Genomic DNA, 15,686 nt, shown 5'->3' with positions numbered 1-15,686 from the left:
TTCCCATCTGAATAATTATCAATTTTACTGCCTCATAAAGGGAAGAGTCAAAATTTCAAATCAATTCAAAAGAGCTTTTGAGACGACAGAAACTGTGCATAAGAATAGAGGTCAAAGTTGTCGGCGACCTAAGGAGATGATGTCAGATATTACTATGCCCAACAGTTGACATCAGAGGCACTCAAGATGATATAACCTAGTGCTAATGCAAATCATATTTATGCTGACTACCAGATACCAGTCATTAATATTTAAAATGCTATCTGAAAGCCTACATTCCAAATAAATAGAATGTATTCCACTGTTAATAAAGATATATCACTACTGAGTCATACGCTGTACAGTAAAGGGTTACCAAGTATTATTAACACACAGAAGTTACTTAAACCAATGAACCCATGGTAATTCCCAGGAAAGACAAACGTGACCGTCTCTTGCACAGCCGTATTACTTGCTCTGCATAGTCTGACAGTACTTGTCTAAGACCACACACAGCCTAATGATTTTCGGTAAATTTTCTACCCACTTAAAAGTTTCTGCCAAAGTTTACAGGACAATATTGTGATCAGGGCAGAGTGCTGGCAGGAGCGATCTGGTGGTGAACTTGTCGCCTGCCGTGGTGCGGTGGGAGGGTGAGTCTGATCTCTGGCCAGTCCGTGGGTATTTATTGTCTCCACTGGCTACGCGCTCTAAGTCTGTGCTTTTCAACCTTCTCCTGCAGAACTCCTGAGGGCTATGACATATCCCTGGCAGTTCTAGTGGCTCCCGCACTCGGGTGGGTGGGGGAGGGAAGGGGAGAGGCACAGCCAGATCCTGATAGAACGTGTATTCTGAAAAGGCATTCCAGGTGAATCTGAGACCTCAGCCCCGCCACACAGCTCCCTGAGAATCAGTGCTGTAAGTGGGGAGCACTTGGGCTTCTGAGCCACAGACCTTGGTTCCCATTCCACTTTCCAGCTGATCTCTCTGCACCTCAAGTTATGCATCTGTAAAATGGGGATGATGACATCCACCTTTCGGGGCTGTTGTGGGGGTCAGGATGAGAGGACGTCTCTGAAAGTCCTCTTCGCCTGTGTCACTCTCTGTCATCCCTGTATTGACCTAATTATCACATAATCGGTTAGTTACTTGTCTCTCTGTCCCAGCCGATGAAACTTCTTAAGGAGAGACATTGTGTCTTCTGGGTCTAAATCGCTCTTGCACCTTGTACATAAAAGTCCTCAATAAATGCGAGTCACCTTCCTTCTCTCTTTCCTACATCACCACTATGTCGGAACAATTCCCAATAGTTAGAAGCCTGCGGCCCTTTGCCTGGTTATACAAAATCTTAACGACACACCCCTCCCTGCCAGGAAAATAACTAGTCGACCAGAACATCACCACAAGTAAAGTTTACATAACTCCATCTAAATATTACCAAAAAAGGCAGCCAGGAAGAAAACCGCTTCCACGGCTGTCTCATTCTATTTCAGCGTTTCTTTATCCAGAGTGACATTTTCTGTTGCTTGCAGGCGACTTATATGCTGGTTAATGATCATGTTAAAGTGTTTACATTAGCAAACCACAGACTATTTGCCATATTTATTTAATTTGGCAAAATAAAACAAATGGAAGCAGTATAAAGATATCATTTTCCAAATTTAGTGGAACTGGAAAATATCATAATAATGGTATTTCCATAGAAAAATGGTATTACTCTCTGAAATACTTGTGGCACATATGTTTATTTTTATGCGTGCTGTTATGTTACCGTGATTCGCAGAAATGAGTTTTTTAAAACAATATTAAACTTGGACCTAACTCATATTAGCTAGCCAGAAAACCCATCTGACAAAGAAATCGTGGCTTTATGACTTATTATTAAATGCTCTTGGGAATATGACCTGTCTGAACCTTGATTTCTCATCTTAAAATGGCAAAAATACCAACCGTGACGTGATGAACGGGAAGCCCTAGCCAGGTGCCAGGCAGGGACGAGGACCCCAGGAAGTGGCAGTTTCCTGACCTCCTAGACTAGTCACAAGGCAAACTCAAGATGACATCACTAGAGGCTCCGGGGAAAAAAAATCACCTTTCAGGTCTCCCAGGCCTCTGGAAGAGCCGTCTTCTTCTTGAATTCTAGTCTCCCCGAGGAGAGATGGAAGACCCAAGAGATTTCCCGAGGGTGTTCTAAGGCCGGCTACTCTGCTGCCTTCAGGAACATGCTCCAAGGGCATAACTGGTAAAGAATCTTGGCAACACTAGTTGCTCTAAGAGATGTTCGGGGCCCGGGCTGGCTTTTGGGAAATGCTGTTTCTTAAGGCAGGTGACCGAGCACTAGTTACCTGCTGCAGGACATCTGGATTTTGCTGCATAAAATGTAACAGTCTCTGACCGGCCTGGGTAGCCTCCCGGGTCCGAAGTGGCTTCTTGCCCTCTTTTGCTATGTGCTTGAAGAGGTAGGTGACGATGTAGTCTAAGCTGGTACAGCAGCTGGAGGAGACAACCGTATCTGCACGAATGACAAATGAGAATTCATTTGCATCACTAAAGTGTCTGTTTCACCTGATCGATTACTGTGATTACTGCGTCTTCGTCGCCATTAAAAACAAAACCACTTTCTGGTTTCAAAGCGCTTTTACCAAACTGTAAATTCCGTGAGGGCAGGGATTTTGCCTCCTTTATCTCTTTAAACTCAGTGTTTACTACAGGACCCGGCAGAGAGGCGTGTTAGGAGGTATATGATTCCTGGATAGGATTGGACAGAATTTTCCATTGGTGACCTTAGAGACCCTCTGTTCAATTCAAGTGACTTTATTAAGCATCTCCTCAGGTAAAGGGCTCTGCTTCAGAGAAACTCCCACCCAGGTGTCAAGGAGCTCACGCGCTAGTACTAAGTCACTGTAACATACTGCTGGGTAAAGATGAGTGACACGCGGCTGTGAGGATTTTGAGGGAGACGGCACATCCGGATGGGGGTCCGGGAGAGCTGGCGGAGGAGGGAGCACCTGAGATGAGTTTGGAAAAGTTCCAGCTAGACACAGAAAGGGCCTTTTTCAGGTAGAGAGATCAACGCCCTGTACCTAACGTGATGGAAAGGCATGGATTCTGGAGCCAGACAACTTCAGTTTCAAACCCCATCTTTTCCAATTACTTGCGTTGTTACTTTGAAAGAGGCACTTAACCTTTCTCATCATTTGAAAAATATCTTGCAGAGTTGAATCGGAAGAAAATAATCAGAAATTCTCATAATAAAAACAGCTGACATTGATTGAGAATTTACTGTTAGTTACATGGATTAACATTTTTAATCCTCTCAGCAACATGATAATAGTTACTATTATATCTCTGTTTACAGGCGAGGACGCTGAGAGATTAAGTGACTTGTCCAGTGCCACACAGCTAGATGACTGTGGAGCCATGATATGAAAGTAGACAAGGAGTTGGCTCTAGCTCTCTACTCGTAACCACTAAAATTAAGTAGATATTAAGCAGAATTAGGAATTAAGGAAAAATATGTGTAAGCGTCAAGCACTTCCTTAAAACAAAACGGTCACTCAAAACGGTCACTCCCTGTGTTCAGGGGGTAGGACTTTTGGTCTGAGTGAAAGAATGAGGAGGGGAGTCACGGGAGCGAAGGCGGACACAGTAGGTTGGGGTCCTTCTGGAGAGCATGTGGCAGCGGGTTGAGACGTTTACATTTAATCTGAAAGGCAACAGAGGTGCTGTCGAAGATTTTTTTTTTTCTAAGCGACATGATAGAAAAAGCATTTATTGACTATCTCCTTTATACACGAAAATGATCATGTCATATACTTCTAGAAACCACGTGGTATAAACAGGTGTTATTTGCATTTTTCAAATGAGAAAACCAAAGCTCAGAGATAAGTAGCTTGTCCGAAGTTCACGGTTTTGATTCCCAGCATGACACTGTCTGGATTTTTTTGGCTAATGGTGACGTATGGACACGATCCCGGGGAGTTTATGATTAGTAACGAAAACAGCAAAAGAAACAATTAAAATCTATGGGCAACAAAAAACGGCAAATATGTAGACTCAGAAGAGGAGAAGCAGGCTGGGAAGCAGCAGACTGCAAACTCCTAAAGCGGTTAGTTAGTTTCTTATTCATTTTATTCATCTCTGAGACTCTGAGACACCTGTGCGCCCATCATAGACTGGAGGTGAAATATTAGCTGGACTGATTAAGGAATGGGTAGGCAAAGCTAATCTGAGAAAGGTTTTTAAAGGTCTTGAGTTGTGTTTAGTGATGTAACACTGCGGTTTAAAAACTCTTTCACGTACATTGTTTTAGAGAGAAACAACACAGTAAACAGAAAGAGATGGGTTTGGAGGCAAGTTTGAAATACAGACAGACGTATGCATTTGAAATAGAGGGTAACGGTGGCTGATGCAGGATCATAAGGGGTTGGATGAAAGTCTAAAAGATGGGCATAGACAAGTTTTGGAAAGCTATGACATTTGTCTGATTGATTGATTAGTTAATTGTTTCTCTCTCCTGACTAACTGGGATACTTTGCAGAAGAGCGAGCATTGGTTTTATAGCCCTGAGCATAGACCCGAGTCAGGCACAGACTTGTCGAGCCTGGCTGCTTTTCTCTTTTCCTTCACATTTCTACCTTGGACGTCCCAATCATGAAAGTAAATGGATTAAGTAACTTAACATCTACAAAAGGAAGCAAGCAGGAAATAGATATGGTTCCCCTCACCAGTGAAGAGCAATAGGCTATCAATCATACAAAAATGAGAAGGACTTCACATAGATTTGGTGACCACATGTCATGCAGGTTGCATTAAAAGGTCCCAATCTACTGAGTCAGCTATGAAAAAGCCAGGTAAACACTTTAGACACAAAGGTTGGTGCATACATCCTTGCAATAAAAGTGAGAGCTTCCATTATGGCTGATTTATGGTTGGGGGCTTTGAAAAGGATAAACGTTATTTCAGGGTAGATTGAAAAGTGTGGATTCACAAGGATCAAGGGGCGTTTGATCAAAAACAGAATAAACAGTGCTGAAGATGATGGTTTATTATTGGGTTTCTTTATTTGCAGCTCAATCTACTGTGAGATTCAAATAATGAAATACTTCTGACATTAAAGGACGAGCAGAAGTCATGAATTTCCATATTTAGTCCTAGTTTTTGGTGTTTAGACTCTTTTAAGAAGGATTTATCAGTAATTTAGACAAATCTGGATAGAATTCTTAAGTTCATTAGGCACTTTGTCCTCCTCTCTAGCAACTTGTCATTTGGGTTGAAAACAACCATTTTCTCCCTTCCTCCCATAATTGGTCTCCACAGGAAGCACACCCACCAAGAACGGCCCTTCTGTTCGCTATGCTCTGAAAAGTTACCTGCTGGAGAGAGTTGCTTAACTGAGAGTCAGAAGATAAGGCGGCTGAGCGGAAATGTGGCCGAATCAATTTTCTCACCATAGCAGAGGGGAGTAGGAAGGTCTTGGAAAAATAGGACGTGAAAGGCAATTTCAGAAATAAAAGGCCTATTTGGGTGGTGCAGTGATTTTGGAAATAAGTGGGCCGAGGTTTGAATCTATATTTTCTAGGTGTTTGACTTCATGGAGCTTCAATCTGCGATTCTGTAGAGTGTGCTCATACCGCCTACTTTGCAAGGCGCCGTGAAAAATAAACGCGATAAAGTGCTTTGACACAGCAGATTTTCCCTTTTTTACTTCTCATTGGTTTTCCTGGATACTTCAATCCCTTAGACACCAAGCCTGTCATTCTAGTTAGCTAATCCATAGTTTTCTTCTCTTTCTAGGATGTTTTTGGTTGGAGAAACTAACACGCAAGATCTCTAAGTTTCTAAAAATTTCTTGAATGTTTTACTCCCATATTATATTCATACAATCATCTCCATCCAATTCGAGAACGTGGTCAAAATGACAACATGTTCTCTTTATTAATATTGACCATCTTCTTAATAATGAACTTGATCGGTGGTTTCCAGTTGGTTGAACTTTTTGCCTGCCCTCACCCCACCTTGCTTCACCTCTCGTGCCATCCTTTACTTCCTGGAATACCTCTGTCCCTGCCAGGGCTGGCCTTCCGGGGCCTTCCCTGATCACTTCTTCCAGAAAAGCCATGATTAATCATTCTTTATTCATTATCCCATTTTTCATAGAATAGAATGTATCATGACTTGACATTTTCTTGTGTGGTGTGTGTCCACATGTGTTGTGTTTATTGTTTATCTCTTGCCACTAGGATAGCTGGGACCTTATCAACCTTGCCAAGGTCTAGAATGATACTTGGTATATAATATGTGCAGTTATTACTTAATGAATGAGTTGAGAGTTGCTTTTTGTAAGCCTTGTGCTTGGACTCTGTATGTATGGTGATGGTAGATGGGTGAGTCAAAAAGATAGAAAATATATTCGCTTTTCTCATTTCCTACCATTATTGCTGGCCCAAAACTAAAAATGCTGATGAATGATGATTAACTAAAAAATTGTTAACAGCATGTTAAGCATATTAGGCAAGTCGCTACTCTGACACTGATTCGGCTTTTTTATAATTCCCTCTCACGCTTTCCGCTGAAGTCACAGTAGAACTGAAACCTACTTGTAACCCAACCAATACCTAGAAATGCATCTTTGCAAATTTATCATTGTTGGAAAAGGAGAAACCCAAGTGGTTACTTTCAACCTCTAAATAGTCCTCTTTCTTGAAAACACGGGATACAATTCACCTGCCAACGTTCCGCAATGGTTACAACGTTGACTTGCAACAATGTGAGAGACTGAAGATAAAATCAAGAACACAAGGAAAACCATCTCTACCAGGTATCTAGCTATCAAAACTGTGACCTGTATCAAGTAGATCTCGCAGGATGGAGAGGTGAAGAACAATGAGTTTTAGATTTAGAAAGACTCCCAGATCAGGCAGTTATTAGTTGTATGATCTTAGGCAAGCTGTTTCACCTCTCTGAGCCACAACTTACCATCCATATAAGGAAAGTAATATTACCTAATTAATTCACTCAAATATTTAGATACAGATGGTGTAGTATAAAATTGTACACCCGAAACTTATATGATGTTATTAATCAATGTTACTCCAATAAATTTAATTTAAAAAATAAATTAAATAAAAATTAAAGAAATATTTATTGAGCACTCATTACATGATAGGTACTGGGAAGAAAGTGGTGTTTAAAACCGTTTCTGTCTTTCAGAAGCTTACAATCGAGTAGCAAATAAGGATAAACAATGCTATCAGAATATCTAACCTAGTTTTGGTATGAGTGAAGTACACGCATGGAAACACCTGTGACAGCATCGGGCACAGAGTACGTGTCCACAGTCATACATTTAATAAGTGGCAGCACTGGGACTTAAGTCCAAGTTCAGTTTTCCTTCCATAATGTCAATTTGTCAAGACTCCCTAGAGAACCTTGTTAAAATGCAGATTCCAGGCCGAAGACCTCGCTTTGAGAACAACATAGTCGCCTGCGACTGATTCAAAATCTTCAAGTATTACTAGGATTTGAAATAAAAGAATGTCAAGCCAAATCGTAATAATAAAAGACATCGGTTTCTGTCCATGAAGGATTAAATGCTATGAGAATTTTCCCTTCTGCCATAAAACAACTAGAAAACAGGAAAAAATATATGAAACGATGTTCTTTGATTATTGCACAAGCAGCAGTACAGGGCTATTAAACCACAGAGGAGGGAAACGAATGAGGTTAATACCTACACAACCGCTCAAGCTGGCTGCCCAAAGCAGCTTCCAGCCTACAGGCCAGGGAGTGGGGACCCAAACAAAGCCAGTGGTCTCACCGACTTGAAGAGAAACAGCTGGAATTTGGGGAGGCAGCTAGAACTTGTGGGACAGAGTATTGGAGAGTGGGAGCTATTCGAGGAGAGAATTCTGGAGATCTGCAAAGGAGTCTTCTGTAGGCTTTGAACAATGTAACAGAGAAATGTAACACACGTGTTAACTGGAGTGCCAGGAGGAATGGAGACAGAGGAAGAGAGGCAGACTGTAATTATTTGAAGGCAAACTGTGATATTATTTGAAGGTATAGATTGTAAACCCTAGAGTCTGACTAAAATTAAGAACTATTGCCGATAAATTCATAGGGGATGTAAGATGTACTCATAAACATTTAATTAATCTAAACCAAAAGAAGGCAGGAAAAAGGAATAAAGGAACACAGCCCAGATAGGATAAAGGAAAACCAATGAGCGATATTGAAGTTTAAACTCAAATATACTGGTAGTTACATTAAATGTAAATGGTCGAAACACTAATTAGAAGGCACAGTCAGATTTGATATAAAAACATGACCCAACTATATGTTATGTGATAGGCAATTATGTCCATGTCCCATTCCTCCGAACCTGTGAATGTGCGGGGTTACATGACAAGGACGAATTAAGGTTGCAGATGAGACTGTCCAGGATTATCTGGGTGGGCTCCGTGTAATCCCAAATCCTTAAAAGCGAAAGAGAGAGGCGGAAGGGGTCGGAATCAGAGGGAGGTGTACTTATGGAATAATGGTCAGAGAGGTAAATTGTTGCTGGCTTTGAAGATGGAGGAGAGGAGCCATGAGCTAAGGAATGTAGTTGGTCTCTAGAAGCTGGCAAGGGCAGGAAAATAAATTCACCTCTAGAAAGAAACACAGTTTGGCTGACACCTTGATTTTAGTCCAGTGAGACCCATGTCAGATTTATGGTCTAAAGAACTATAAAATAAATTTATGTTGTTTTAAGCCACCAAGTTTGTAAAAAATTGTTACAAGAGCAATAGAAAACACCTGCTGGCTACAAGAAATCAACTTTAAATATAAAGACACAGAAAGATTAAAAGTGAAATGATAAAAAAAGAGGCTAACAGTAATAAAAAAAAGCTGAAGAAGCTAGGAATATCGGACAAAGTAGATTTCAGAGGAAAGAATGTCCCAGAGATAAAGAAGGTCACGTCATAATGATAAAGAGGTAAATTAATCAAGGGGACACAACAATCCAAAATATTTATACGCCTAATAATGGAGCTTCAAAATACTTTAAATAAAGACTGATAGAACCGAAAGGAAAAATGGACAAATTCATAATTATAGTTAGAGACTTTAGCATTTCCTTCTTGGTAATTATTAGAACAAGCGGAAGACTAGCAAACAAGAAACTAGTGAGAATATAGAAAATCTGAACGTTATCAATTAGAACTGACACTTAAATAGAATGCTGTTTCCAACAACAATGGAACACACATTCACTTCAATTGCCCAGAGGACACTCGCTGTATTTCGGAGCATAAAAAAGACTCAATAAATATAAAAGTTATAACAATCATTGAGCATATTCTATGACTACAACAGAACTAAACTAGAATCAATAACAAAAAGATATCAGGAACACCTCTGAATACTCGGAAATTAAACAATGTGCTTCTCAGTAACAACCCACTGGTAAAAGAAATCGGCAGAGCAATCAGAAAATATTTTTTAACTGAATATAAAAAATATAAATATAAAAAACTTGTGAGGTAAAGCTAAAGCATATGCTTAGTTTAAAGTATTAAATACGTATATTAGAAAAGAAAGGTCAAATATCAGTGATCCAAGCTTTTACCTGAAACAACTAGAAAAGGAAAAGCAAAGTAAACTAAAAGAAGGAAATAATAAATATCATGCATCAACTCAATGAAATAAAAAATGAGAAAATAATAGAGAGAAATCAATGAAAACCAAAAGCTGGTTCTTTCCAATAAAATCGATAAACCTAGAGCCAGAATGATCAACAAAAATAAAAGAGAGAGCGTATACAAATTGCCAACATCTAGGATGAAAGAGGGGACATCACTACAGATCCTACAGAAATCAAACTGTATAACAAGGGGATATCATGAACAATTTTATGTCAATAATGTCAGATGAACTTTAGATGAAAATGGACAAATTCTTTTAAAGACATAAACTACCAAATACTACTCAAGGTGTAATAGATAACTTGAATAGTCCTATATCCATTAAAGAAATTTAATCTGTAGTTAAAGGCTTTCTAACAAAAAAGTCTAGGCCTAATGATTTCATTAGAGAATTCTACGAAACATTAAGGAAGAACTAATAACAATTCTAAACAAAATTTTTAAGACAATAGAAGAAGAGGAAACATTTCCCAACACATTTTAAGGGGGCACTAGACTGATGCTAAAACAAGGCAAAGATATGAGAACAGAAAACTTTAAAAGAACTATAGAAGAACATATCATTATCTGTCATGAACATAGATATAAAAAGTCTATATCAAAATTTGAGAAAGGTGAATCTAGTTATATATAAGAAAGATAATCTATCATAACCAAGTGTGGAATGTAAGGTTGGTTTAACATTCAAATATACATCAGTGTGATCATTAACATTATGTAATGTGTTAACAGACCCAAAAAGAAAAACCATATGATGATCTCAGTAGATGTAGAAAAGAATTTGATAAAATTCAACACCCATTCATAATAACACTCTCAGAAAAACACAATATTAGAGGATTTCCTCCACAAGATAGAGAGTGTCTGTGAAAAACCTAGAGCTAACATTATCTTGAATGGTGAAAGAATGGATGTTTTCTCCATAACACTGGAGACAAGAAAAGGATATTTGCTATCATCACTTCTATTCAACATTGTACTATAGATTCCAGCCAAAGTGATAAGACAAGAAAAAAAGCCATTCAGACTGGAAAGGAAGAGGTAAAACCATCTTTATTTGTAGACATAGTTATGTAGAAAATCTTAAGAAATCTACAAAAAGCTACCAGAATTAATGAGTTTAGTAACGTTCCAAGATACAAGGTCAACATACAATTGCAATTCTACACTGTAGCAAAGGACAAGAGGAAACTGAAATTCAATACCATTTATAAGAGCATAAAAAAAATAAAATATTTAGTTATAAATATAACAAAATATGTACAAGATCCATACATTCAAAACTACAAAAATACTATTGATAAATTTATGGAAGATCTAAATAAATGGACAGATATGCCGTTTTCAGGAATCGAACACTCAGTGTTGATAATATATCAATTCTCTCCATATTGGGCTAGAGATTCAATGCAAATCCCAACCAAAATTCCCCTCTTCATCTTTTTTTCTAAAAGGAGACACTGATAAGTTGACCCTACAGTTTATATAAAAAGGCAAAGAACCCAGAAGAGCCAAGACAATTTTTAAAAAGGAAAAGAAAATGAGGGGCTATATTATCTGATTTTAAGACTTTCTATAGAGTTAAGACTGCAGAGAATTGGCACAAAGTCATCCGATAGATTAAGGACATTCTTCAACAGAAGTTGCTAGAACGATTGAATCGCCATATGTTAAAAAAATCTCAGCTTTAATTTCATAACACTATATTTAAAAATTATATTGAAGTGGATTATAGACCTAAAAATAAGAGCTAAAACTACAAAACCTCTAGAGAAAAAATAAATAAACAAACAAATAAACCCAGGGAAAACCTTTATGGCCTTGGGTTACGTAAAGATTTCTTAGGATAGGACCCAAAAGACATGAACCGTAAGAGAAAAAAATAACAAATTGAACTTCCTTAAAATGAAAAACTTTTGCTCTTCAGAAGATACCGTTAAGAAAATAAAAAGACAAGCCAAAGCTGAAAAAAAGATTTGCAAAACATATCTGATAAAAGATTTGTACCCAGAATATATAACAAACTCTTAAAAGGTCTACAACCCCGTTAAAAAATGGGTAAAGGATCTGAACAAACACTTCACCAAGAAGATACATGAATGGCAAATAAGCATGAAAACATGCTCAAATCATGATTCATTAGTGAAATGCAAATTCAAACCACAATGAGATCCCATTTCCCTTCCACCAGGATGGTTAATATTAAAAGGACTGATAACAGCACGTGTTAGGGAGGATATAGGGAAACTGGAGCCCTTTTCCATTGCCAAGGGGAGCAAAACAGTTCATTCACTTTGGGAAACAGTCTGGCAGTTTTTTATGTTAAAAATATACTTAGCATATAACCCAGAAACCCCATTCCTAGGTATTTACCCAAGAGAAATAATAATATTTTGTCCACGGGAAGACTTGCACATCAATGTTCATAGCAGCATTATTCAAAATAACTGAATAATGGCAACAACCCAGATGCTCAACAGCTGGTGAACATACAAGCGAACTGTGGCGATCCATACGATGAAATAATACTCAGCAAGAGAAAGGAATGAACTAACTGATTCACAAAACAACATGGATGAGTCTCAAAGGCATTATGCTAAATGAAAGATGCCAGGCACAAAGGACTGTATATCCCATGATTCCGCTTATATGAAATTCTGGAAAAGGCAATCCATAGTGAGAGGAAGTTATCAGCGGTTCCTTGGGGCTGGGCTGGGGGAAGGACTGATTAGAGAGGGGCACGAGGGAGCTTTTGATGGTGATGAAAATGTTCTGCATCTTGGCTGTTGGCTGTGGTGGTTCGTGGCTGTGTATATACATCTGCCAGGGCTCACTGAACTGTTCACTTAAAATCAACAATTTTTACTGCATATAATTATATGTTAATAAAGTTGGTTCGAAATAAACCAACCAAAACAAACAAAAAGGCATTTTTTCACGTGCGGGTAATAGTTATAATGTTTCAATTTGGGTACAGGATCCTTTCCCCACTTTGTAGGATGGTCATCTGGGTAAGCACATACATTAAGAGACCACAGTCAAGTTTTTCCTCTGGAAACGATGTTCTCCAGGACACTTACCAAGAGTAGTGAGGCCCTCTGAGATAGATGTGAGGACGTACAGGAGGACAGGAGGCTCCAAGTTGGTGATGAAGCTCATGTGGTCCTGGGTGAGGCATTCCAGGAGCGGGTAGTAAGACTGGCTCAGTTTCCGATATTGCTACAACACAGAAACACTAACCGTCAAGCCACAGGGAGCGAAAGCCGGGCTACTATCCAGTGGAAACTGTCATTTGTGATGTTGGCAATGGTAAACTTACTTAAAATACATGTAAAATAAATATATGAAACAAACATGTAATGATTTTCAATTCAGCATGTAAAGGGGTCTAATAGGAACCTCTTGATCTCCAGAAATCCCAATTTGAAGCTATAGCATAGTACGTAATTTCAACTTTACCTTACATGGCTAACACTTTGCCAGTAAAATCTCTGTAGTATGCAATTTAGAAGACCGTGACTTGTTTTTCTTGACTGGAATACTGTTACACTGAATAGTGTTTAACGGTGGTTAGGCGACATTTTTTTCTTTTTAATACAAAGAAGTTTGTTGTTATAACAGGATTTGGCATCATAGTCTGCTGTATTTACACGATGCCAACCCATTTCCCTAAATCATAATTTGATAAATGGCTTAATATGTACCATACACTACAGGCAAAAGGTAAGTGCATGAGAAAAATACCTGGAAAACCTCAAATGAGACTCAAACCAATATCAAAAAAGCACACTCATAAGAGAAATAAACCAGAACAATATTTCTGAAAGGGAGATTAAGACCATTTCCAAAAGAATCACATGGGGAGCTTGTTAAAAATAGAGTTCTCTGACCTCCACTCCAGACTCACTAAATGAAAAGCTCTGGAAAGAGGTCCAAAAATGGGCATTTTTAACATCTATGCTAAGGGAAGTCCTTTGTACCCTCAGGTTTGAGAATTAATGAATTAGAAGCTTGAAAAAAGATTTCTCTTAGAAAAAAGATTAGAGAAATTCCTAGAACCATACTAGTTTTTTTTTGGTGGACCTCAACTGTAGCGAAGACTCCCCTCAATGAGGTGGCTGTAACGCATGTCTGATCTGACTCAAATTTCTACTCTGTACTTTCTGTCACACAGGCAGCCTTCAATGAGCATTCCATTCTACTATAAAGAGGCTTAAGAACTTTGGCTTGAGATCTGGTTCTATTAAGACCGATTTAGAAAGGTGGAAGAGGGTACCACGAGTCCCTTACAATGCCACACAGCATGTCTCACACAGGCCAGGGCCCCCAGATCACATCTTTAACCTCAGGTGGGAAGCAGGTGGGAAAGCCTGAGCATGAATTTGGCTGTGTTACCCAAGAAATTACTACAACCACTCTGGGCACAGATTAGAGGTCAGGTAATCAGGCACAGATGTTTCAAAAGAATGCCCGATAATGACACAGCTCAGTGGAGGAGCCTGGAAATTTGAATTTCCAACAAGCACTCCAGGTGATTCTGATGGCCTCAAAGTTTAAAAACCACTGACATAAATCATAGAAACTAGCTGGGAGAGTAGAGAAGGGACCTAGAGATCACTTTGTTTAATTTACTCATTTTCAAGTTGAGGAAATGAAAGCCTCGAGACATAGAGAAGGTGATTTATTCGAGGTAAATGACGAGGGAGTAGCATAGTTGAGACTACACACTAGGTCGCTCAACCTCCAGTTCAGCTCCCTGTCCACTGCAGCAGAATTTTATTAGAAATGAAGGCCCATCGGCGGGGGAAGTAGACAGAGAGGAATCAAAGAAAGACCAGGCAGCTAACCCCGCATTCTCCGCTACAGGAAACGCAGACCTTTTTAAAATTTTAAGTACAATTGTAAGCAATTAGTTGAAATTGCTAATTATATTTTCTCCAGATGCAGAACCTGGAGCTCCGTGGATGACCAGTTGGAAGGTGGTAGCTCAGTTTTCAGAACTGCACCTTTAATTACATAGACACAGCCACCATAGTTCAAATTCCGTAAGTTCAGTCAAGATGCTGTCCTAAAATATCAAATGTTCTGACGCTATTCTCGCTCCCTGGGCTTCGTTCTAACAATTCTGAGCCTGTGGTGGTGATGTCACATTTCACACAAAGACTCCCAGGTACGTGAATGCTTACTAGCAAGTCACTGTGGGACACCGACAGCAGCATTTTGACAAAGGCCTGGAGTACGTTGTCAAAATGGTTGTCCCCATACAACTTGAAGACGCCAAAGCTGACATAATTTCCACACAAGGCAGATTTGAGAGCTGAATAGCAGATGGAGATGCCCTTGAGTTTCATTGGATAAATCTGATCTTTTGAGAGGGTCCCCAGGGACAGGATCTGATTACCTGTTTTAGGGTAAAAGCAGAAAGAAAGTGATATAAGTATCGACGATGTGAAGCATTATGAGGCACGCTATTTAACATGTTCACTCTACTGCTCGGTTCGCTCCCCCCGATCACTGTTCTGAGAATTACATCGTCCATGTAATGAAAATATAAACATATAACGCAGTTTATCTAGGAAATACAAAGGGCCCGAGGAAATTCAATCAAGGGTATTAGAAAATATTTCATATATTATATGGATGTATACATAGATACACAGATACGTAAAAGTTCATTGAGTGTATTAGGATTAGTTCACTTTATGCACTTTAATATACGTTATCCATTCTTCAAGAAGAAGTTAAAAAAAGGAGTAAATAACCAACTAAGTCAAGAGAAAAATACCGAGATATAAATTATTGTAAATTCTTGGCTGAATTTTCGACCTTTTTATATAAACTTGGTCTTGAGTTACTTCACTTTTAGGAGCCTCACAGGTTTGGTATAAGAATTAAACAAAGTAAGACACGTAAGAAGTTCTCGGCACAGTACAACCCTTTTTCTCCTTAGATCCGTTTTCAGAAGACAGAGAGATGACTTTTTGATGCTGACCATCAAAAGACAAAGGAACGTTTATA

The 15,686-nt window shown here is 39.0% G+C and overlaps 1 protein-coding gene across 8 annotated transcripts in view; it reads right to left on the bottom strand.

The window, feature by feature from the left end:
- The window catches only part of RANBP17 (RAN binding protein 17), a 249,100-nt gene that overhangs the window by 23,498 nt on the left and 209,916 nt on the right, over positions 1-15,686 (bottom strand). For all 8 annotated transcript variants that reach the window (XM_039877752.1, XM_039877743.1, XM_039877708.1 and 5 more), the window contains 3 exons: positions 14,855-15,069; positions 12,749-12,887; positions 2,325-2,491 (listed from right to left, as the gene is read on the bottom strand). In XM_039877752.1, coding sequence (XP_039733686.1) covers positions 2,325-2,491; positions 12,749-12,887; positions 14,855-15,069 — 521 coding nt within the window. The remainder of the gene's footprint in view (positions 1-2,324; positions 2,492-12,748; positions 12,888-14,854; positions 15,070-15,686) is intronic.

This window comes from Pteropus medius, unplaced genomic scaffold, assembly GCF_902729225.1.
Source record: "Pteropus medius unplaced genomic scaffold, Ma_sr-lr_union100, whole genome shotgun sequence".
Classification (NCBI taxonomy): Eukaryota; Metazoa; Chordata; class Mammalia; order Chiroptera; family Pteropodidae; genus Pteropus; species Pteropus medius.
This window is presented reverse-complemented; position numbering and strand designations above follow the sequence as displayed.